The 24,809-nt window shown below is 51.6% G+C and overlaps 1 protein-coding gene across 5 annotated transcripts in view; it reads left to right on the top strand.

Annotated features, from left to right (window-relative positions):
• Positions 1–24,809, top strand: part of lrp4 (low density lipoprotein receptor-related protein 4) — a 74,711-nt gene that overhangs the window by 35,349 nt on the left and 14,553 nt on the right. For 3 of the 5 annotated variants that reach the window (XM_084681849.1, XM_084681846.1, XM_084681851.1), the window contains exons 2-22: positions 159–305; positions 9,901–10,017; positions 12,857–12,970; positions 13,377–13,493; positions 13,586–13,714; positions 14,341–14,460; positions 14,576–14,713; positions 14,947–15,072; positions 15,409–15,543; positions 15,694–15,819; positions 16,051–16,281; positions 19,027–19,183; positions 19,547–19,764; positions 21,474–21,650; positions 21,848–21,973; positions 22,321–22,529; positions 22,858–22,939; positions 23,307–23,412; positions 23,531–23,732; positions 23,860–24,049; positions 24,563–24,694. In XM_084681849.1, coding sequence (XP_084537975.1) covers positions 159–305; positions 9,901–10,017; positions 12,857–12,970; positions 13,377–13,493; positions 13,586–13,714; positions 14,341–14,460; positions 14,576–14,713; positions 14,947–15,072; positions 15,409–15,543; positions 15,694–15,819; positions 16,051–16,281; positions 19,027–19,183; positions 19,547–19,764; positions 21,474–21,650; positions 21,848–21,973; positions 22,321–22,529; positions 22,858–22,939; positions 23,307–23,412; positions 23,531–23,732; positions 23,860–24,049; positions 24,563–24,694 — 3,099 coding nt within the window. The remainder of the gene's footprint in view (positions 1–158; positions 306–9,900; positions 10,018–12,856; positions 12,971–13,376; positions 13,494–13,585; positions 13,715–14,340; positions 14,461–14,575; positions 14,714–14,946; positions 15,073–15,408; positions 15,544–15,693; positions 15,820–16,050; positions 16,282–19,026; positions 19,184–19,546; positions 19,765–21,473; positions 21,651–21,847; positions 21,974–22,320; positions 22,530–22,857; positions 22,940–23,306; positions 23,413–23,530; positions 23,733–23,859; positions 24,050–24,562; positions 24,695–24,809) is intronic. The other 2 variants (XM_084681850.1, XM_084681847.1) reach the window with 1 other exon arrangement.

The following is a 24,809-nucleotide window of genomic DNA, read 5'->3' as shown; positions in this document are numbered from 1 at the left end:
GTTATGTTACCTGTTCTCGGGGTCATGTGACCAACTCTAGGGGTCACGTGAACACATGCAGTATGTGATATTTGCACTGCTTCAAGGGATTGAACCTGCTGCATCTTAATCTGCACCTGAGTGCTGTAACCACCGAGCTGTTGTCTCCCCTCCTGCAGGCGTGGTCCACGGAGCAGAGTGCTCATGTGGGAGGAATCACTTCACCTGTGCTGTCAGCGCCTTCGGAGAGTGCACCTGTATCCCCACTCAGTGGCAGTGTGATGGAGACAACGACTGTGGTGACCATAGCGACGAGGACGGCTGCAGTGAGTTCACATCCAACCTCTACCCTCTCTCTCTTTATCTCCTCCCTCTCTCTTTCTGTTTCTGTCTCTCTCCTCCCTCTCTTGATCTCCTCCCCCTCTCCTCTCTCCTCCCTCTGTTCTCTGTTCTCTCTTGATCTCATCTCTCTTTAGCTCCATTCCTCTCGTGTTGTGTGTCTCTCTCTCTCTGTTTAGGCAGTAACTGGGGGTTGGGGTGGAGTCTACACTCTGGAATCTCTAAGCTGTATTGATCCTTGCTGATACAATCACTTGTGCATCTGGTCGCTGGTTATTGATTGCTGGTGCGTAGGTCATTTCAGCAGACACGTAAACATAAGGTGGATGTTAGAGTTTCAATTAGTGCTTCCTAATCCATTAGTACTGTCTGATCAATAATCAGTCCTTCAGTTCTCTTTCTCTCTCTCTTTCTTTCTTTTCCATTTGTTTTTCTCTCTCTCCCCCCCTCTTAGTCTCTCATGTCCCCTCCCTCCCTCCCTCCTCTGTGTGTCAGATCTTGTCCAGATTGATATCGTTTAGGCACCAGAACATTAGCTCAGCCAATCGTTGGTTAACTGACTAGCGCATCACAGGGGGATTGTGGGTAGTGGAGGGGTCATGTGACCCGAGGCCTGTTACACTGATTGAATTAACTCAGAGTGCTTGTGGAGACAGACTCGTAAAAAACAGACCTGTGATTTGATGGTTTTTAATAACATTCTCCAAACACAGTTTATAATTGAATTTATGGGGGCAGTTATTTCTCAAGCATCTGGTCATGGAAATGTTCCACGAGAAAGGGTGAAGTGTGTGTGTGTGTACTGTTGGAATGAACACACAAAGTACAAGTCTTTGGAGACAGACAGAGACAGACAAGAGACAGACAAGAGACAGACAAGAGACAGACAAGAGACAGACAAGAGACAGACAAGAGACAGACAAGAGACAGACAAGAGACAGACAAGAGACAGACAAGAGACAGACACAGAGAAACAGACACAGAGAGACAGACAGAGAGACACACAGAGACACACAGAGACACACAGAGACACACAGAGACACAGAGACACACAGAGACACACAGAGACACACAGAGACACACACAGACACACACAGATACACACAGACACACACAGACAAGAATTCACACAAATGCAAAGAATCCCATGATTCAGCAAGAGGTTGTAAACTGTGGCTCAATGCACACGCTCTCAAACACACACACACATTCTCTCTCTCTGTCTTTCTCTCTCACACACACACACAGTCAGACTTCTAACATTTGCTTAAGTGTGTGTTGATATCCCTGGAGGAGACAGAGCCAATTTATGTCAATTTAACAATTTCTAGAAAGAGCTGAACTTTCTGGACTCAACAACACAGTAAAGACAGGAATGTTTGTGTGTGTGTGTGTGTGTGTGTGTGAGAGAGAGCCTCCAGAGAACAGTGGGACAGTTAGTGTGGTCAGTGTGTGTATGAAGCAGTCCATGTAAACCCCTAGATCTAATTAAGCTGGAATCCAGACAAGAGACATGCCAAAGTGTGTGTGTGTATATATACTGTGTGTGTGTGTGTGTGCGTAGGGAGTGTTTGCTGGGTAACTGTGAAGCCAGTAGTTCTGGTCAAGTGGTGACATCATGGTGGCACCAGTGGCTATCTGTAACTGGGTCTGTAACTGGCACTGTAACTGGTACTGTAACTGGGTCTGTAACCGGTGCTGTAACTGGTCTGTAACTGGTACTGTAACTGGGTCTGTAACTGGCACTGTAACTGAGTCTGTAACTGGTGCTGTAATTGGTCTGTAACTGGTGCTGTAACTGGGTCTGTAACTGGGTCTGTAACTGGCACTGTAACTGGTACTGTAACTGGGTCTGTAACTGGGTCTGTAACTGGGTCTGTAACCGGTGCTGTAACTGGTCTGTAACTGGTACTGTAACTGGGTCTGTAACTGGGTATGTTACTGGTGCTGTAACTGGTCTGTAACTGGATCTGTAACTGGTGCTGTAACTGGGTCTGTAACTGGGTGTGTAACTGGCACTGTAACTGAGTCTGTAACTGGTGCTGTAATTGGTCTGTAACTGGTGCTGTAACTGGGTGTGTAACTGGGTGTGTAACTGGTCTGTAACTGGTGCTGTAACTGGGTGTGTAACTGGGTCTGTAACTGGTGCTGTAACTAGTCTGTAACTGGTCTTATAACTGGTGCTGTAACTAGGTCTGTAACTGGTCTGTAACTGGTGCTGTAACTGATGTTGTAACTGATGCTGTAACTGTAGTAGCGGGGTTTGCTCGTGTTAGACATAGTTACGTTTGATCAGGGGTGAGATTGAGATCGAGGGCGATTCGCGTCCAAGGCCCATTTGAAGAATCTGAAGTCAAAGCGCCGCTGCGCTGCCTGCCGGGTCATGTGACTGAGTCTGCGGGATCTCAGTCAGGTCACAGTTAGAACAGCGTTTTGGGTCCTTCTGTAGAATCGTCCAGAAAGTGTTGCAATCACTATAATGTTGAATCTCAGGGGAAGCTGGGCAACGTCCTTTGGAACGCCAATTCTGATGGCGTTCATGCCATGGTTGGTTTCTCTGGAGTCAGAGATCGAGGGAGGACCTGTCTGGGGTCAGAGATCGAGGGAGGACCTGTCTGGGGTCAGAGGTCGAGGGAGGACCTGTCTGGGGTCAGAGATCGAGGGAGGACCTGTCTGGGGTCAGAGGTCGAGGGAGGACCTGTCTGGGGTCAGAGATCGAGGGAGGACCTGTCTGGGGTCAGAGGTCGAGGGAGGACCTGTCTGGGGTCAGAGATCGAGGGAGGACCTGTCTGGGGTCAGAGGTCGAGGGAGGACCTGTCTGGGGTCAGAGATCGAGGGAGGACCTGTCTGGGGTCAGAGGTCGAGGGAGGACCTGTCTGGGGTCAGAGATCGAGGGAGGACCTGTCTGGGGTCAGAGGTCGAGGGAGGACCTGTCTGGGGTCAGAGATCGAGGGAGGACCTGTCTGGGGTCAGAGATTGAGGGAGGACCTGTCTGGGGTCAAACGTTGATTGGATGAAGCTGGGTTCTCAACTCCCCCCTCCTTCCTTCACACCTACCAAAGGTGTGATCTGGTCTCTGGCTGATTCATAAGATTGTTCAAATATTGTTCTGGACATCTTGGTTCAGTTACAGAATATAGTTGAATGATTGTTTTATTATGTTAGCTTTGTGTAGATACCAAGAATGACTTGGTTATCTTTCAGGAAGGAGTAGTTACTAGAATCAAGATTTCAATAATCACAACATTAAAACAAAGTAACAAACATCACACAAATATTCCTCTCATAATTCTCCACCTTGTATACTTGTGGTAAAGGTGAAGTCTGAAGAACTTTCCTCAAAAGTTCTAATTAAGGCATGTTCTTTATTCAAATTGCCGCAATAAACAGAGAGCACAAATGGTTGCTGGAGATGTGTTGTCTCAAGCAGGCCCTTTGGAGCTAGCAGGAGGGCCTCACATGGAGAGCGGGGACGGACCCACTCTATGACTCCTTTGCATCGGCGTTTGGTGAGTAATCAACATACTGAGGGTGTCAAGAGGGCTGATTAGGTTTGTCTGATGTGGTCGGATCAGAATCTACAGGTGTGACAGGATGTTGGCTCTGTGTGGTCTAGCTGACCGTGCTACACTGGGTCTGTAACTGGGTCTGTAACTGGTGCTGTAACTGGTGCTGTAACTGGGTCTTTAACTGGGTCTTTAACTAGTGCTGCAACTGGTCTGTAACTGGTGCTATAACTGGTGCTGTAACTGGTGCTATAACTGGTGCTGTAACTGGTCTTTAACTGGTGCTGTAACTGGGTCTGTAACTGGTGCTGTAACTGGGTCTGTAACTGGTGCTGTAACTGGTGCTGTAACTGGTCTGTAACTGGGTCCGTAACTGGTGCTGTAACTGGTCTGTAACTGGGTCTGTAACTGGTCTGTAACTGGGTCTGTAGCTGGTTGTTATCAGTCAGTTTTGTTGCCCAATATAAAGGCTTTTAGTAAAAACATCTACATTTCTGTAAATAATGAGGCAGACATGAAAATCCCTCACCTTTCGGGGCGAAATTCTCCGTTTTGAAACCAAAACAGGTGACCTACGTGAATCGTGTAGATTCGATGAGAAATTGTTTTTTTTGGGGGGGTGGGGGGTATTCATATTCATATTCATATTCATTTTTAGTCCCAGTCCGTCCCTGCTAGTTCTATCGATAAGCAGACCTGCCAACCTATATGCAATTTGTGTAGCGGATACGCATTTTGACTTCAAAGTACGGTGGTACTTGTATTGGCTGTCAATCATGATGGAAGAGTAGACAAGTTAAGTTACAGGCAGCATGTCCACAATCTCTTGTGGGGGTTATGCATTAAGCCATTTGTGGTGCCCTTACCACATTGTGCCTCATACACTGTAAATGTTAGACCCAGTGACAGGCTGGCATCAAATGGCTTAATACTTAGTAAGGAGGCCATAATAATTTGACTCATGGCTTAAGTTATGTTTCTCCAGCTCTCCCCAGGTTGGCAAAAAAAGTATCTCAAAATGCATCAGATTGATGCTTTAAAATATGGAATATTTAAATTTTTCTTATGGTGGAGCATGCACCCGGACCCACTTAGAGGGGTAATATCCTTTTTCACCCCTGACCCGTTTTCATGCCTGATGAGGGAGAAAAAGGGGGAGAGAGGGAGGGAGAGAGAGGGGGAGAGATGAAAAGGATACCAACCTAATGTTGATGATCATTGAGGTTTATCCTATTAGCCATGCCTTCTCCACCTCTAACCCTCTCGTCCCCTCTCTCTTCTCTTCTCGGATTTCTTACTTGTTCTCCTCTTCATCTCTCTTTCATCCTCCCTCGCTTATCCCTGTTTGTGTTTTGTTTGAATATGATTCTGCTATCAGTCTGTTTCCCTTCTCTCATTTCCATTCCGTTCAGCTCTATTAACATGACATCACTACAACAGTATAGCCAAAGCTAGAGGCACAACAACAGATAACCATTTGACTAAATCAAAACAAAATCAAAACAAATATAACTAAAGTGAATAGTACACAGTGAAATGGACAATACATATAATAAATAGAAGGCAAAATGTTAAGGCTGGTCACACTACACTCAGGTTTTCCCTCATTTCATGGCACTCTTTAAGAAATCGTCCAGATGGGGGGGCTGTGTGTCCCTCCCCTAAGAGCACTTTCATCTTTTCATCAGACAGTGTGGTGAACGATGATATGAGGGTTTCAAATGTATTAAAGAAATGCTGTCTGGTATGTCTGTATTGTTGGCAGTGTAGTAGGAAGTGCATCTCTTTCTCTACCTCACCTGTCGTGCAGTGACCACATACTCTGGATTGTTTTGGTAACCAGGTATTTTTTGTGTCTGCCTTTTTCAATGGCTAGAGTATGGTCACTGATCCTGTACTTGGTCAGAATCTGTCTCCGTTATATATTATTTAGCCAATTCATAATCTTTGCCCTATAGCAACTTAGTTTGTTTTGTGTTTCGGTTTGGTTGTTCCAGATAGGCCTTTTTGGTTTGTTGAACAATTTAGTTTACTCTGATTTGTGATTGTGAAGCAGTGCTGATCTGCGATGGGACAATGTTAGGTGTTAGTTGGTTAGTAAGTCTCATGACCAGCTGACTGAAAGGACTCTTTTGGGGGTTCAGTTCTTGGGTTTGCAGCTTCAAATTGCAGAGTATCTTGGGGGCTCTCTTTCTCTCCCCCTCTTTCTCCCTCTCCCCCTTCCATCTCCCCTTCTCCACCCCCCCCCCCACCTCTCTCTGTCACACACACACCGGGGGTGGTGTCCTGCAGAGTATAAAGGCTTAGCTCTGGAACAGTAACTGCTTTGGGCCAGAATGAGGGTGTGTGTGGTAGTGTGAGAGAGTGTGTGTGTGTTTCAGAGGGCTCATTTCATCCTGCAGGTTTGTCTCCACTGAGAGTAATCACCAACACAGTCAGAGCTACTCCCCCCCTCCCCTCTCCCCCCTCCTCATCCCTGGGGAGTGGGGGCGTACCCCAAAGTAAAACTGGACCCCCCTCCAACCCATAATCCTCTGCTCTCACAGACCCTGGCCAATCCGAGAGCAGCTCTGCCTGTGGGGGACGAGAACAGATCTTAGAGGACGAGATTAGACCCTCCCCCCTTCCCTTCCCTTCCCCCCACCCCCCCTCCCCCTCCCTCCCTCTCTCTCCCCCTCCCCCTCCCCCCTCCTACCTCCCACCTCCCTCCCTCCCTCCCACCTGACTCCAGAGCCAAGGTCAAGGTAACTTCTTAGTGTGTGTCCTTGAACCCTCCCCTCCCCTCCCCCTCCCCTCCTCCTCCCGCTTCACTCCTCAGCCCACTTGCCTAAATATTTACCCCCCCGCTCCTGTGGTGAGTCAGGGATACTTATTGTGGAGAGAGAGAGAGAGAGAGAGACAGAGAGAGAGACAGCTGGAGAGAGAGACAGCTGGAGAGAGAGACAGAGAGAGAGAGAGCTGGAGAGAGAGACAGACAGAGAGAGCTGGAGAGAGAGACAGAGAGAGAGCTGGAGAGAGTGACAAAGAGAGAGAGAGAGCTGGAGAGAGTGAAAGAGATTGTTGGCTTTGTCCCGGGCCTGGAGGAGGGTGCCCTGCATGGAAATTAAATAGGAGAGAACTGGGTGGAACCATACAGAGGGAGAGGGAGAGGGGGGAGAAAGAGAGGGGGAGAGAGAGAGAGGGAGATGGAGGAAGAGGGGGAGAGAGAGAGGGAGAGAGAGAGAGGGGGGGGAGAGAGGGGGAGAGAGAGAGGGGGAGAGAGAGAGAGGGAGATGGGGGGGGAGAGAGAGGAAGAGGGGGAGAGAGAGAGGGAGAGAGAGAGGGGGGGGGGAGAGAGGGGGAGAGAGAGGGAGATGGAGGAAGAGGGGGAGAGAGAGAGGGAGAGAGAGAGAGGGGGGGGGGGGGAGAGAGAGGGAGATGGAGGAAGAGGGGGAGAGAGAGAGGGAGAGAGAGAGAGGGGGGGGGAGGGGGAGAGAGAGGGAGATGGAGGAAGAGGGGGAGAGAGAGAGAGAGAGAGAGGGGGGGGGAGAGGGGGAGAGAGAGGGAGATGGAGGAAGAGGGGGAGAGAGAGAGGGAGAGAGAGAGAGGGGGGGGGAGAGAGGGGGAGAGAGAGATGGAGTGTGGAAGAATTGGGATTTCCTGTGTGCTTACATTATTCACTAATCAATAGAACTAGTCATTGGATATTAGTTAGTATGTTCTCATGCAAGCTTGCTATTAATAAGAGTAGATTGTGTCTATGTGTCAGGGTTAATAGATGTTTGAGATCAGGAGAAAGCACTGGCTAAATGGTCCTTGTCATGACTACAAGGAGAGCTCCAACTATGAACTATGTAGTTTGAGTGGTCATGTGTTGGGAGCTGTGAATCTCTTTCTCTGAGACTGTTGTAACGTCAGTACTGCCTGACTGTCACTATCTATGTTTACATTCTTGTGCCCTATAAAAGATGGTCCTCTGTCCTTCAGAGCGGAGAGACTTGATTGAGACCTAAGCCTGGTGTTGTGTTGTCATTTATTGTCAGGGGGCTGGTTTTCTCTCCCAATCTGCAGATTGATAATACTTTGTAAAATCCAGAACTCAACTGAACTTAGTCACTCCGTTTATGAAGAGACACACTTTCTTCATCAAAAGAGAGAGAGAGAGAGGGAGATAGAGGAGAAAGGGTAACATGAGCTGAAGGGCTGTTATGTGGTTGTTTACGAAATGCCACAGCTGAAGGGTGTGGTGTGTGTGTGTGCCTCTGTTATTGATCTGGCATCAGGCTTGTTTCAGTTTTACAATACTTCATTGTCTGCCTTGAAATTCTCTCTCTCTCTCACTCTCTCTCTCTCTCTCTCTCTCTCTCTCTCTCTCTCTCTCTCTCTCTCTCTCTCTCTCTCTCTCTCTCTCTCGATGGTGCCTGCGCACACAGTGTGTGGTGCTGAAGGGTGTGTAGATGGAGCAGAGACCGATCAGTCTAACATGAGCTCTCACAGTAGTTCTGTTAAGAGAAACCTCCTCTCCCCTCCTCCTCCTCTTCCCCACTCCCCTTCTCCCCTCCTGCTTTCTCCTCCCCTCCTCTCTACTCCCCTCTCCTCCTCTCCTCCCCATCTCATCTTTCTCTCCTGGCTCAGAGCCTCTTGTCTCTCAAACAGAGGATAGGAAAGAGAGAGGGATGGAGAAAAATGTAGAGAGAGAGAGGTGTCGACATTGTCTCACAGCATGCTTCTCTAAAACAGCCAGCACTGTACTCTCCTGGGTAGACATCTGTTTCCCTCCCTCCCCCCTGGTCTAGGTGTGAGAGAGGTGTTGAGGCAGGTATATTGGTCCCATCAGAGCGTCTTGATAGAGCTCCTCTCCAGTAAAAAGAGAGAGAGAGATACCTCTGGTCCTGAGGGCCATGTAAACACTCACATACTTACACTCCTCTCTCCATCCCTCCATCATTCCCTCTCTCTCCTTCCCTCTTTGAGACCTCAGTTCACCTCCCTCTCTCTCAGGCTCTCAGTAATCGACCTGAGTTAACCCTCCCCTCCCCCTCTCTCTCTCCATCAGTTTTCTCTTCATCTCTCTGTGTGATAAACACCTGCCCTCCCTCCCTCCCTCCCTCCCTCCCTCTCTTTCAGGCTGTAGGCAGTACGACCACTAACCCTAACCGCTAACCCGACCAGATCCACTAACACCCAGGGGGGGTCCAGCCATCTCTCCCCATGGGGGTGTGTGTGTGTGGGGGGATAAGTGTGTGTGTGATGGGAATAGCATTTAATAGGGCAGTGCAAGGTCGTGTGTTTGTGTGTGGACACTCTGTCACACAGTGGGGGAAATAAAGCAGATGGTAAACTCCTGTGACCGCAAAGTGTGTGTGTGTGTGTGTGTGTGTGTGTGTGTGTGTGTGTGTGTGAGTGTGGAATGCAGAGCTCTGGGATGAGCAGAGATAAGAGATCAAAGCAGGAAGAGGAGACCTCATCAACCTGATTTACCTGATACACCACACACACACACACACAGATGGAGAGGTGAGGTTTATCTCTCTCACTAACTGATTCACTCGCTCGCTTGTTTGGGTCTGTGAATAATGTAGTTCCATCACAGGGGTATGTGGGTCAGTCAGGCTTTCTGCACCCTGGAGACTCTCTCACACACATGTACACACACACACACACACACACACACACACACGTTCCTCCTGCCAGACATCAGACTGACGCGCTGTCTGCCTTGTCCACTGGATGATGTCATGCATGTTTAATGAAGTGCATGCAGTGTGGTCAATATTTCATATGAACAGACCTGAGTGGAGGAGAGCGGTGTGTGTGTGTGAGCTTGTGTGGACGTTCCTCAGAGAGAGTTTGGCCTGAGGGTTGCAAACCCTAACTCACACTAACACTCTCTAACTGAAACAGGGACCACCTTTCTTTCCTCCCTCCCTCCCTCCCTCCCTCCCTCCCTCCCTCCCTCCCTCCCTCCCTCCCTCCCTCCCTCCCTCCCTCCTTCCCTCCCTCCCTCCCTCCCTCCCTCCCTCCCTCCCTCCCTCCCTCCCTCCCCCAGCAGTAGTGAGGTGTGTATGTGTGTAACACCTCCTCTCTGTTCCTCCAGTGCTGCCCACCTGCTCCCCACTGGACTTCCACTGTGACAACGGGAAGTGTATCCGCCGCTCCTGGGTGTGTGACGGCGACAACGACTGTGAGGACGACTCTGACGAGCAGGACTGTCGTAAGTAACACACCCCCCCTACTTACACACCCCCCCACACTCAAACGATTACAAAAATGGTTACATGGAACGTGGTGTGTTTGTGTGAGAGAGAGAGAGAGAGAGAGAGAGAGAGAGAGAGAGAGAGAGAGAGAGTGTGGCGGGATCTGAGTTGGGCTGAGCAGAGGTTGGGGGCAGACATCTTGAAGGGTCTGTCTGTTTTGAGTGCCGGCTCAGCTCTCCTGCGGCCCAGGAGATCACAACATCACACATTCCCACCAGAGTTCACCACTGCCATTGCAACGGTACCTGACTCAGGGGCTGACCCCTGACTTTGACATTTACACACTCCCTCCTGCTGCCTGGAGGTGTGTGTGTAGGGGTGTGTGTGTGTGTGTAGGGGTGTGTGTGTGTTGAGTAGGGGTGTGTGTAAATACCAGGAACAATTTCACGCTCAACCAGTTTGAAGTTTTACTGTAGTTTAGCTGTGGTTACTGTAGTTCTTACAGCTTAGCTGTCTGCCTGTCTGTCTGTCTGTCTGTCTGTCTGTCTGTCTGCCTGACTAAAGGTAAAGTGTCTCCAATGAAAATATTTGAAACTTTATCTGAAAGGTTCATAACTTCAGGTCCACCTCTCATCCTCCCCCCTCCCTCCATCTCTCTCCCCTCCCTCCATGTCTCCCCCCTCATCCTGACCTATATTCCAGGAGCCAGTCTGTCTGCTAACAGGGCTTCATCTGCAGACCCATGAATGTTTCATCTTTACAGCCAGTAAACTCCCTCCCTCCCCACCTCCCTCCCTCCTTCCCCACCTCCGTCAAACATTCAGAGTTTAAGCACACGTCACATCATCTCTGCTATGAGACACACACTCTCACACACACACACTCACTGAATCACAACACACACAGACAGACACACACTAAGACTGGATATATTCATTCTTCATGTTTCCAAATTCCATTCACACATACACACCTTTACACATACATACACACACACATATAGACACACCCAACACATACATACACACACACATATAGACACACCCTTTCACATGCACACAAGCAGACAGCCGTATATACACATCTTGACACACACACACACACACATCTCCAGAGCCTCAACCACTCTGGTGTCAAATAATACATTGCTTGAGGTCTCCACTACCACACCTGCCTGCACCAATACAGCACTCCGATGAGGGCTGAACGATTTAGGAAAATAAGCTGATTACGATTATTTTGACATATATTGCATTACATACATACTTGATAAAGTACTGCTTGGAGTAGCTTATTGCTTAAATACGGGACAATTCCGTATTTTAAGTGACTGGTGGCAACCCTACTTATTTGACACACTAGCGGTGTTCAGCATTTTAGCTATGCATCGTACATGGCTTTGTGGTGTTTTTTTTTAAGGCCGAATTAGGTTGGTGGTGTTGCCCCGTGAGGTAGCAACGTTAGCTAGTCAGGTTTTGCACGATACTTGACACAACGCAGCATATTTTTTAAAGCAAAATTGGCAAAGTGTCAGTAGTGTCAGGTTCTGTTTAGCCTGAGGCCATCGTACAGGTCAAGGTAAAGTGTAACGTGCACCAAAGTAAAATCGCAGCCTTTGCAATTACAAAATCTTGTCACATCTGATTGGCTGCTGATTGGCGTGGTAACACCAGTAATGTGAGTCTAAAGGCCGATTCGACTTCGTTATGGACAGATGCACACACGGAGTTGGACGCATTGGTTGAATTTATACTAGGCTACTCCGAAGGCTGTGGATGCTGTAAACTATTCACTGCCAGAAGAGTAACCGCCCACTTCTCGTCACATTTTAATTCAGATCCTGATGTTTAGCTGAAATATGAATTGTAAACTTACAACAATGGCGGTCAAAGGATTCTGTTTGTCTTGTTGGTCACGGCGATCCTGCCCCCGCCCCTGACACGAGCGGTTCTTAATACTGACCAATCACAGCCAAGGGGTATCTGTAAAATGACGGCATACGGACGGATAGTCAGGAAAACCAGGAGGTGCACGCAGAGCTCTCAGAGGGTAGCCTGATGTTGTCATAGTCATAATTCTAGTCAGAATAGTCTGATAACTCTGCATCGGGCTGTGACTAAGGGGCATGTTTCAACCGAACTCGTAAAACAAATGCCTCTTCGCTCAATTGGATAGACCTACAACCAATCATAGCAACGTAGTATGTTGTTGGTTGAAAACGAATTCAACCCAAGCGCTCTTTGCTGACGTGGTTGTTTACGTTACTGTTGATCATCTGTCCATCATTGTATAAAGCCCGCCCTGACAGTTTCATTGGTCCAAACAGCTCCTGTTCGGACATAGTTTTTCCCCAAAAGTGCCCCCCCAGACCCAACTTCCCGACCAAATGTTTTTGTGAGGTGGGCGAAGTTGGGCTGTCAGCTAGGCTAGTTTGAGGGGCTCGGAGAGGGCATGGAGAGGGCGTTCCCTGTGTCCGTCTCCGTAAAAATGGAGAAGTATAAATCGGCCTTGACTCTAATCACACACACATACTAACATGGCCCTGATAATGCCAATAAGTGGAAGCACCCTGGACCCCTGAGAGCATCACTAGAGGACAGGAGGGGAAGAAGGAAAGGGGGGATAGATCAGTAACTATGATGGATCCTGGAGTCTGATTGGCCAGTTAATGTATTTTGTTCTCTTCCTGGTGATCTCCATCTATGACCTGAAGGTGGGTGTGTCTGTGGGGGCGCTTGTCATATCAATCCAATCCAAATGTATTTAGAAGCTGGAACTTTTCACAAGCACCGTTACACAGATCAGCACCTATAACCTTTCCTGTGTGTGTGTGTGTGTGTGTGTGTGTGTGTCCAGCCCCCAGAGAGTGTGAGGAGGATGAGTTCCACTGTCAGAACGGCTACTGCATCCGCAGCCTGTGGCACTGTGACGGAGACAACGACTGTGGAGACAACAGTGATGAGCAGTGTGGTGAGACACACACCTGACACACACACCTGACACACACACCTGACACACACACCTGACACACACACCTGACACACACACACACCCTCACTTGACACACACGCATACACACATTTACATTTAGTTATCTAGAGATACAGTGAGTACAGGGACATTCCCCCCAAGGTATGTAGGATGAACTGCCTTGCCCAAGGATACAACGTGATTTGGCACGGCTGGGAATCAAACTGGCAACCTTCTGATTAATAGCCCGATTCCCTAACCGCTCAGCCATCTGACCCCCCCACACACACATACATGCTCCCTTATACACAGACACTAACACACACACACAATTATTCGCACACACATACTAGCACATACACAGTCTGTCTAAGCATAGTGTGTGCGTGTGTGTGTGTGTGTGCAGACATGAGGAAGTGTTCAGATAAGGAGTTCCGCTGTACGGACGGCAGCTGCATCGCTGAGCACTGGTACTGTGATGGAGACACCGACTGCAAGGACGGCTCAGACGAGGAACACTGCCGTGAGTTCCTGTCCAGGAGGGGGGGGGGATCCCTTCTCTGATCTGCTCCACTTACCGTGTGTGTGTGTGTGTGTGTGTGTGTGTGTGAGCAGCGTCAGACGTGCTGACAGCCACCTGCAGTGTGGAGGAGTTCCAGTGTGCGTACGGTCGCTGCATCCTGGACATCTACCACTGTGACGGAGATGACGACTGTGGAGACTGGTCTGACGAGTCTGACTGCTGTGAGTACACACACCACACACACACAACATACACACATGCACCACACACACACATCGTACACACACACCACACCATGTTATTCTGTATTAAACTGCCTCCCACCTGAGAAGTGGCTTTGGCTTTCTACATGAGAACCCACTGTCCTGTCCTCTCTCCCTCTTCCTCTCTCTCTCGCTCTCTCCCTGCCTCCCTCTCTCTCTCTCTGTCTCTCTCTGTCTCTCTCTCTCTGTCTCTCTGTCTCTCCCTTTCCCCTCTCTCTCTCTCTCTCTCTCTCTCTCTCTCTCTCTCTCTCTCTCTCTCTCTCTCTCTCTCTCCCTCTCTCTCTCTGTCTCTCTCTCTCTCTCTCTGGCTCTCCCTCCCTCTTCCTCTCTCCCTCTATCCCTCTCTCCCTCCCTCTCCCTCTCTCTCTCTCTCTGTCTCTCTGTCTCTCCCTTTCCCCCTCTCTCTCTCTCTCTCTCTCTCTCTCTCTCTCTCTCTCTCTCTCTCTCTCTCTCTCTCTCTCTCTCTCCCTCTCTCTTGCTCTCGCTCTCTCTCTCCCCACCTGTTGTTTTGATCACACCCTCATCAGCACATATCTTTACTCCTTCCTCCTCTCCTCCTTGTGTGTGTGTGTGTGTGTGTGCAGCCTCCCACCAGCCATGCAGGTCAGTAGAGTTCATGTGTGGCAGTGGGATGTGCATCAACGCAGGTTGGAGGTGCGATGGGGAGGAAGACTGTGACGACCGATCAGACGAGAACAACTGCAGTGAGTAGCAGTCTGACACGCACACACTCATTCATACATGTACTTCCACATGTACACAGTCCTATATACATATACCCCTTCCTATACCCAGACCTGTATGTGTGTAAACATCCAGTGTCCCCTCCAGCCAGCTCCATGTGCACGGCTGACCAGTTCCGCTGTGCGTCCGGGCGCTGCGTGCGGTTGTCATGGAGATGCGATGGCGAGGACGACTGTACCGACAGCAGTGACGAGGACAATTGTGAAAGGACAGGTGAGGACCATGATGTCACAACCTCCCTGAGGATGGTGATGTCACATCCTCCCTGAGGAGGATGTACCCATTGCCTCACACCCAAAGTATTTCCATACTTTTCTAGTCTAGTAGTTTTAGAGAAGCCCCTCCCCCCCCCCCCCCCCCAGTAGCAGCTGCTGCTGGTCGCCATGACAGCATCGTCTACTTGTCCAGTGTTGTCCAGTCAGCGACTTTTTGACTTTTGGCCCCAGACTCGCCTCCCTGTGCCCCGGACCAGTTCCTGTGTGGAAATGGGCGCTGCATCGGCCAGAGGAAGGTGTGCAACGAGGTCAACGACTGTGGAGATGGCTCAGACGAGACGCCACTGCAGGACTGCCGTGAGCACAGGAGAGGGAGGGTGTGGCCGGTGTGGGTGTGGCCTGTGTGGGTGTGGCCTGTGTGGGTGTGGTCTGTGTGGCCTGTATGGGTGTGGTCTGTGTGGGTGTGGCCTGTGTGGGTGTGGTCTGTGTGGGTGTGGCCGGTGTGGGTGTGGTCTGTGTGGGTGTGGTCTGCGTGGGTGTGGCCTGCGTGGGTGTGGCCTGTGTGGGTGTGGCCTGTGTGGGTGTGGTCTGTGAGGGTGTTGTCTGCGTGGGTGTGGCCTGCGTGTGTGTGTGGGTTCTTGTTAGTCAGTCCTAACTATGTTATGGTACGTGTGTGTGTGTGTGTGTGCGCAGGTCCGCGCTCCAGCGAGGGGGACTGTAACCTAGGTAACGGGGGGTGCTCTCAGAAGTGTCAGATGGTCCGAGGACAGGTCACCTGCACCTGCCACACCGGGTACAAACTCAGTGATGACGCCCGCGCCTGCCAAGGTGAGGGGGGGGTGTTATAGAGGTGTGTGTGACTGTGTGTATGTACATGACAAACATGTATGCATAGTCAAGAGCTTTCAGCAGCTAATCTGTTACTTTGTCTGTTATCATATATTATCCCCCCCTATCTGCCGACATGGTGCGGTCCAGATGTGGATGAGTGTGCTGAGGAAGGCTACTGCAGCCAGGGCTGTACCAATACAGAGGGGGGGTTCCAGTGCTGGTGTGTGCAAGGCTACGAACTGAGACCAGACAAGAGAAGCTGCAAGGCTCTGGGTAAGGAAACAGGAAACATGAACATCTCAGATCGGTTGTCTATCTGACTGTATGTCCTCTAGGTCAACACCAGGTCTGAGCCCTCTCTCCCTCCCTCCCTCCCTCCCTCCCTCCCTCCCTCCCTCCCTCCCTCCCTCCCTCCCTCCCTCCCTCCCTCCCTCCCTCCCTCCCTCCCTCCCTCCCTCCCTCCCTCCCTCCCTCCCTCCCTCCCTCCCTCCCTCCCTCCCCCAGGTCCAGAGCCGGTCTTGCTGTTTGCTAACAGGATAGACATCCGGCAGGTTCTTCCCCACCGGTCAGAGTACACCCTCCTCCTGAACAACCTGGAGAACGCCATCGCCCTGGACTTCCACCACCAGCTGGAGCTGGTGTTCTGGTCCGACGTCACGCTGGACCGCATCCTGAAGGCCAACCTCAACGGCTCCAATGTAGAGGAGGTGGTCTCTACTGGTCTGGAGAGCCCTGGTAGGAGGGAGGGAGGGAGGGGGAAGACATGGAGAGGGCTGGGGAGAGGGAGGGACAGGAAGGAAGGAAGGAAGGAAGGAAGGAAGGAAGGAAGGAAGGAAGGAAGGAAGGAAGGAAGGAAGGAAGGAAGGAGGGAGGGAGGGAGGGAGGGAGGGAGGCAGGGAGATGTCCATAGACAGAACCGTGTAGAGAGAGATGAGGATGACGTGAGAGAGAGATGAGGATGACGTGAGAGAGAGATGAGGATGACGTGAGAGAGAGATGAGGATGACGTGAGAGAGAGATGAGGATGACGTGAGAGAGAGATGAGGATGACGTGAGAGAGAGATGAGGATGACGTGATAGAGAGATGAGGATGACGTGAGGGAGAGATGAGGATGACGTGAGAGAGAGATGAGGATGACGTGAGAGAGAGATGAGGATGACGTGAGAGAGAGATGAGGATGACGTGAGAGAGAGATGAGGATGACGTGAGAGAGAGATGAGGATGACGTGATAGAGAGATGAGGATGACGTGAGGGAGAGATGAGGATGACGTGAGAGAGAGATGAGGATGACGTGAGAGAGAGATGAGGATGACGTGAGAGAGAGATGAGGATGACGTGAGAGAGAGATGAGGATGACGTGAGAGAGAGATGAGGATGACGTGAGAGAGAGATGAGGATGACGTGAGAGAGAGATGAGGATGACGTGATAGAGAGATGAGGATGACGTGAGGGAGAGATGAGGATGACGTGAGAGAGAGATGAGGATGACGTGAGAGAGAGATGAGGATGACGTGAGAGAGAGATGAGGATGACGTGAGAGACAGATGAGGATGACGTGAGAGAGAGATGAGGATGACGTGAGAGACAGATGAGGATGACGTGAGAGAGAGATGAGGATGACGTGAGGGAGAGATGAGGATGACGTGAGGGAGAGATGAGGATGACGTGAGAGAGAGATGAGGATGACGTGAGAGAGAGATGAGGATGACGTGAGAGACAGATGAGGATGACGTGAGAGAGAGATGAGGATGACGTGAGGGAGAGATGAGGATGACGTGAGGGAGAGATGAGGGTGACGTGAGAGAGAGATGAGGATGACGTGAGGGAGAGATGAGGATTACGTGATAGAGAGATGAGGATGACGTGAGGGAGAGATGAGGATGACGTGAGAGAGAGATGAGGATGACGTGAGAGAGAGATGAGGATGACGTGAGGGAGAGATGAGGATGACGTGAGGGAGAGATGAGGATGACGTGAGAGAGAGATGAGGATGACGTGAGAGAGAGATGAGGATGACGTGAGGGAGAGATGAGGATGACGTGAGAGAGAGATGAGGATGACGTGAGAGAGAGATGAGGATGACGTGAGAGAGAGATGAGGATGACGTGAGAGAGAGATGAGGATGACGTGAGGGAGAGATGAGGATGACGTGAGAGAGAGATGAGGATGACGTGAGAGAGAGATGAGGATGACGTGAGAGAGAGATGAGGATGACGTGAGAGAGAGATGAGGATGACGTGAGGGAGAGATGAGGATGACGTGAGGGAGAGATGAGGATGACGTGAGAGAGAGATGAGGATGACGTGAGGGAGAGATGAGGATGACGTGAGAGAGAGATGAGGATGACGTGAGAGAGAGATGAGGATGACGTGAGAGAGAGATGAGGATGACGTGAGAGAGAGATGAGGATGACGTGAGGGAGAGATGAGGATGACGTGAGAGACAGATGAGGATGACGTGAGAGAGAGATGAGGATGACGTGAGAGACAGATGAGGATGACGTGAGAGAGAGATGAGGATGACGTGAGGGAGAGATGAGGATGACGTGAGGGAGAGATGAGGATGACGTGAGAGAGAGATGAGGATGACGTGAGAGAGAGATGAGGATGACGTGAGAGAGAGATGAGGATGACGTGAGAGAGAGATGAGGATGACGTGAGAGAGAGATGAGGATGACGTGAGAGAGAGATGAGGATGACGTGAGGGAGAGATGAGGATGACGTGAGAGAGAGATGAGGATGACGTGAGAGAGAGATGAGGATGACGTGAGAGAGAGATGAGGATGACGTGAGGGAGAGATGAGGATGACGTGAGAGAGAGATGAGGATGACGTGAGAGAGAGATGAGGATGACGTGAGAGAGAGATGAGGATGACGTGAGGGAGAGATGAGGATGACGTGAGGGAGAGATGAGGATGACGTGAGAGAGAGATGAGGATGACGTGAGGGAGAGATGAGGATGACGTGAGAGAGAGATGAGGATGACGTGAGAGAGAGATGAAGATGACGTGAGAGAGAGATGAGGATGACGTGAGAGAGAGATGAGGATGACGTGAGGGAGAGATGAGGATGACGTGAGAGACAGATGAGGATGACGTGAGAGAGAGATGAGGATGACGTGAGAGACAGATGAGGATGACGTGAGAGAGAGATGAGGATGACGTGAGGGAGAGATGAGGATGACGTGAGGGAGAGATGAGGATGACGTGAGAGAGAGATGAGGATGACGTGAGAGAGAGATGAGGATGACGTGATAGAGAGATGAGGATGACGTGAGAGACAGATGAGGATGACGTGAGAGAGAGATGAGGATGACGTGAGGGAGAGATGAGGATGACGTGAGAGAGAGATGAGGATGACGTGAGAGAGAGATGAGGATGACGTGATAGAGAGATGAGGATGACGTGAGAGACAGATGAGGATGACGTGAGAGAGAGATGAGGATGACGTGAGGGATGTATCTGGTGTTTGTCCCCCAGGTGGCCTGGCAATAGACTGGATCCATGACAAGCTGTTCTGGACAGACTCTGGCACCTCCCGCATCGAGGTCTCCAACCTGGACGGAACCCACCGGAAGGTTCTGCTGTGGCAGAGCATGGAGAAGCCCCGCGCCATCGCCCTGCATCCCATGGAGGGGTAGGACACACATGCACACATAAACACTAACACACACGAACACACAGTTAAAACACTTGCAGTTGTGATGTTTGATGTGTTCGGGATGACGTCTAAAATGAGGCCTACGGCTCTTTTTGGAGCAGTCTGCGCTGAAGCTGTTTCCACACAGCTAGCAGCCTGCCTCTGGAGACACAACCAGCTAACTCATTTAGCTGATTATGGGGATTATTTCCATGTGTGTAATTGAGAGTGTTGGTAAATGAGTTTCTGGTTGACAGACAGCCGGGAGGCCTGGTTTACTATGGAATCTAAACTGGTCTGTGTTCATCTTGAACAACCTTGAACTAAAATGCATCCTCTTCACCTCCTCCTCCTCTCCAGTAAGATTTACTGGACAGACTGGGGGAACACCCCTCGTATTGAGTACGCCAACATGGACGGTTCGAACCGCCGCATCATCGCCGACACCCACCTGTTCTGGCCCAACGGCCTGACCATCGATTACGCCGGCCACCGCATGTACTGGGTGGACGCCAAGCACCATGTGATCGAGAGGGCAGACCTGGATGGACGCAACCGCAAGGCTGTGATCAGTCAGGGTGAGACACACACTCACACACACACTCTCACACACTCTCACACACACTCTCACTCTGTGTAGGTGACAGGGGTACAGGGGGGGTCTGTGTAGGTGACAGGGGTACAGGGGGGGTCTGTGTAGGTGACAGGGGTACAGGGGTACAGGGGGGGTCTGTGTAAGTGACAGGGGTACGGGGGGGTCTGTGTAGGTGACAGGGGTACAGGGGGGGTCTGTGTAGGTGACAGGGGTACGGGGGGGGGGGGTCTGTGTAGGTGACAGGGGTACAGGGGGGGGGGTCTGTGTAGGTGACAGGGGTACAGGGGGGGGGGGGGTCTGTGTAGGTGACAGGGGTACAGGGGGGGTCTGTGTAGGTGACAGGGGTACAGGGGGGGGGGGTCTGTGTAGGTGACAGGGGTACAGGGGGGGTCTGTGTAGGTGACAGGGGTACAGGGGGGGGGGTCTGTGTAGGTGACAGGGGTACAGGGGGGTATTCCTCCCTCTCACACACGTTCAGCCATGTGTCCCTTTCACAATATGATCCCAGAGAAGCCCTGTTTCCCCCCTCATCTCCCCACCTCCCCCCACCCATGATCTCCCCTTACACACACCTGGAGAGAAGACAAGGGGAGAGAGAAACAGGAGACGAGAGGCAACTGAAAAAGAGAGACAAAGGGGGAGAGAGAGAGTGTCTATCCATCACCATTACACATACACACAGGGCAACTTACCCACCCCCACCCCCTAACTGAATTAGCCACACACTAATGAGAGCCAGGCTGGTCCAGTGCAGCTTAGAGCCAGGCTGGTCCGGTGCAGATCAGAGCCAGGCTGGTCCAGTGCAGCTCAGAGCCAGGCTGGTCCAGTGCAGATCAGAGCCAGGCTGGTCCAGTGCAGGTCAGAGCCAGGCTGGTCCAGTGCAGGTCAGAGCCAGGCTGGTCCAGTGCAGCAGCAGGGCAGCAGTGAGACTGATAGAGGCTCTCTGAGGCCTCCCCAGCTCTCTCCTCTCTCCTGAGGGATGTCCTCAGCTGGGGAGGTTAGGGTTAGGGGGTTACAAGTACAACATGGTGACTATCTTCATCATGAGGGTTTGGCCAGAGAGTGATGATGTTGATGTTGAGTCTGTGACTGTCAGTGATGTTGTGTTTGTGGAACTTGGTGTTCCTGCTTGGGGATGAAAGGAGCTCTATCATCTTCTCATGGGGTTCATGTTTCATGTTGTGGGTTTAACTTGCTCTCTCTCTCCTCCCCGTTTACCTGACTGGCTCTCTCTTTCACTCTCTATCCCTTATTCTTCCGCATCGCCCTCTCTTTCTTTCTCTTTCTTTCTCTTTCTCCTCCCTCCCTCCCTCTCCATCCCCCTCTCCCTCTCTCCCCCTCTCCCTCCCCCTCTCCCTCCCTCCTCCTCCCTCCCTCCCCCTCTCCTCTCCCTCTCCCTCCCCCTCTCCCTCCCCCTCTCCCTCCCTCCTCCTCCCTCCCTCCCCCTCTCCTCTCCCTCTCCCTCTCCCTCTCCCTCTCCCTCTCCCTCTCCCTCTCCCTCTCCCTCTCCCTCTCCCTCTCCCTCTCCCTCCCCCTCTCCTACCCCTCTCCCTCTCCCCCTCCCTCCCCCTCCCCTCCCCTTCCCTCCCCTACCCTCCCCTCCCCTCCCCTCCACCTCCCCCTCCCCCTCCCCCTCCCCATCCCCATCCCCCTCCCTCTCCTCCTCCTCCCTCTCCATCTCCCCTTCTCCAGGCCTCCCTCATCCCTTTGCCATCACTGTGTTTGAGGACAGTCTGTACTGGACTGACTGGCACACTAAGAGCATCAACAGCGCTAACAAGTTCACAGGGAAGAACCAGGAGATGATCCGCAATAAGCTGCACTTCCCCATGGACATCCACACCCTGCACCCTCAGAGACAGCCCGCAGGTCAGACATGCCTACACCCCACACACACACCCCCACCCCACACACACCCCACCACACACACACACCACCCCCCCACACACACCCCACCCCCCCACACACACGCCTACACCACCCTACACACACAAACAAGCCAATTTGTCTACATCCTCTGATGTGATGTGTGCTGGCTCACCTGGCCCCGCCCCTCTCCCCTCCAGGTGGACGGAATCGCTGTGGGACCAATAACGGAGGCTGCAGCCACCTGTGTCTCCCTAGCAACAAGACCTTCACCTGCGCTTGTCCTACTGGCTTCAACAAGGTGGACCAGCTCACCTGTTCCTCCAGTACGTGCCCTCTCAACAACCACTCTGACACAGAGACACACTTATACACTTATATATGGAAACATTCATGTGATTGTATCTTTTACTGTCAGGAATTTGTAGTTTGTGGACATGGCTGAAGTAACTGTATTATCAGCTAGGTTGTCGAGGTAGAAAGAGTTTAATGGTTGTAATATCATCCTAGTTTTATGTTATTGTATTGAGTTATTATTCCTTATGTGCTGGTGTTAGTTTGACAGGGTGTTTTAGCGTGTTCATAGCATGTTTTTGGCATGTGTTATGTGTGTGTGTGCTGACCCCGTTGTGAAACCTAGATCACTGACAGAAGACCTCTGGTCTTTGATCAGGTCTTGACAAGTTCCTGCTTTTTGCCCGAAGGACGGACATCCGTCGAGTCAGTTACGACACCGACGACATGTCGGACGACGTCATCCCTCTGGCGGACGTCCGCAACGCCGTGGCGCTGGACTGGGACTCCGCCGGGGGCTACATCTACTGGACAGACGTCACTACTGACTCCATCAATCGCGCCCAATGGGACGGCTCTAAGCAGGAGGTCAGTGCTGCCCTGCAGAGGTGAACAAGTGCACCTGGTTGTGCTGGGGAGGGAGGGAGCAGGGAGGGAGGGAACAGGGAGGGAGGGAGGGAGGGAGGGAGGGAGGGAGGGAGGGAGGGAGGGAGGGAGGGAGGGAGGGAGGGAGGGAGGGAGGGAGGGAGGGAGGGAGGGAGGGAGGGAGGGAGGGAGCAGACGTGTAAAGCTGCAACGCTGACATCTTCTGGCTGAAAGGTGTTATTACAGATCACTGGCTCCGATCAGATTTTTTTCTGTTTCCAGTCGTCCTGATGTTAGTGTGTGTGTGTGTGTGTGTGTGTGTGTGTTTCAGGTGGTTGTGGACACCAGTCTGGAAAGCCCTGCAGGCCTAGCTATAGACTGGGTGACTAACAAGTTATACTGGACTGATGCAGGTACGATAACTACAAACATCATCTATCCAGACTGTATAATCCAACTGCAATAACCACTGTTAAATCTGCCAAAAAATAATGTGCACAATGTTATGTATTATGCAATGACTGTGTGTGTTTGTTTATGGTACCATCGTAGGTATATTTATTCTTATCGTATTTAATTGAGTAATTTGAGCACTTTTTTATTGATTTACGTCAATGAATGTTGCACTGACTGGAAGCACTTTAATGTTGTTGTAGCTGTGACAGTGACAATACAGATCTATTCTATTCTAATACCCTACATGCTTGGCGGCTATGATAACACAGAAGTACAATAACAGTTATTTTGCTGTGTGTGTGTCTGTGTGTGTGTGTGTGTCAGGCACGGATCGTATCGAGGTGTCCAGGGCCGATGGCAGCATGCGCACGGTTCTGATCTGGGAGAACCTGGACCGACCCAGAGATATCGTGGTGGACCCTGTAGGAGGGTGAGCACACACACACACACTCACAAACTCACTCTCACACACACACACACACACACACACCACACACTGACACTGTCACACACTCTCACACTCTCTCACACCCCCCTCTCTCCCCCAGCCTCCTGTACTGGACTGACTGGGGCTCCAGTCCTAAGATCGAGCGTGCTGGAATGGACTCCTCTGATCGTCTGGTCATCGTCTCCACCAACCTCACCTGGCCCAACGGCCTGGCCATCGACTACGAGACCCAGCGCCTCTACTGGGCCGACGCTGGCACCAAGACCATCGAGTACGGCAACTTTGACGGCTCCAACAGACAGGTACGCCGTCCAATCACACGGCAGCTCAGAGTCCCACCTGGCAGCACCCTCAAACACACACAAACACAACAACACTCCCAAATCACACACACACCTGTCTGTGAGAGGTCCTGTCTCCGCCCGGTAGGTGTTGATTGGCAGCCAGCTGCCCCACCCCTTCGGGCTGACCCTGCATGAGGACCAGCTGTTTTGGACTGACTGGCAGACCAAGAGCATCCAGCAGGCCCACAAGCTGACGGGGCAGGGCCGGAGAACGCTGGCTGAGAACCTGGAGAACCTCATGGACATCCACATGTTCCACCGCCACCGGCCTTCAGGTGGGGGGAGGGGACTGTGTGTGTTGGGGGGGAGAGGTGTGTGTGGGGAGAGGTGTGGGTGGGGGGAGAGGTGTGGGTGGGGGGAGAGGTGTGGGTGTGTGTGTGGAGGGAGGGAGGGGATGTTTGTATATGTGAGGGAGAAAGAATGTGTCCCTATGGAATCTCTGGTTACAAGACAAGCTAGTCCAGGTCCTCTGTCCCTCCCATCACCCCGGGGGTTAGGGCTCCTGGAAGCTGATCCCAGATCAGGGCTGTGGAGCAGAGACAGCCTGGGGCTGTCCCAGATCAGGGCTGTGGAGCAGAGACAGCCTGGGGCTGGTTAGGGTTAGGGTCCCAGGCTGAACATCCTCTGATCTGGGTGAAGATCAAAACCTCCCTTCTGCTCTGGGATCAGGAATGTCTGTCTGTCTGTCCGCCCGATCCCCCTCCCTCCCTCCCTCCCCCCTCCCCTCCCCTCCCCTCTGCGTGTTCTGCAGTGCAGAGCATGTGTGACAAGGTGTGTGTGTTCTGCAGTGAGGAGCGCGTGCTCAGTGAATAATGGAGGCTGCAGCCACTTGTGTCTCCTGGCCCCCTCTCCTCGAGGCTCCAGCTGTGCCTGTCCCACTGGCATCACCCTGATGCCCGATGCTCATACCTGCAGCCCCGGTAATGACCCTGACCATGACCCTGACCATGACTCTGACCCTAACTCTAACCCTGACCATGACTCTAACCTAACTCTGATCATGACTCTGAGACCCGGTAACTACTGTTTATGCTG

This window comes from Hypomesus nipponensis, chromosome 19, assembly GCF_054491055.1.
Source record: "Hypomesus nipponensis isolate SF chromosome 19, ASM5449105v1, whole genome shotgun sequence".
Lineage (NCBI taxonomy): Eukaryota > Metazoa > Chordata > Actinopteri > Osmeriformes > Osmeridae > Hypomesus > Hypomesus nipponensis.
Note: the sequence above shows the minus strand (reverse complement) of the source record. Positions and strands in the feature narration are given on the sequence as shown.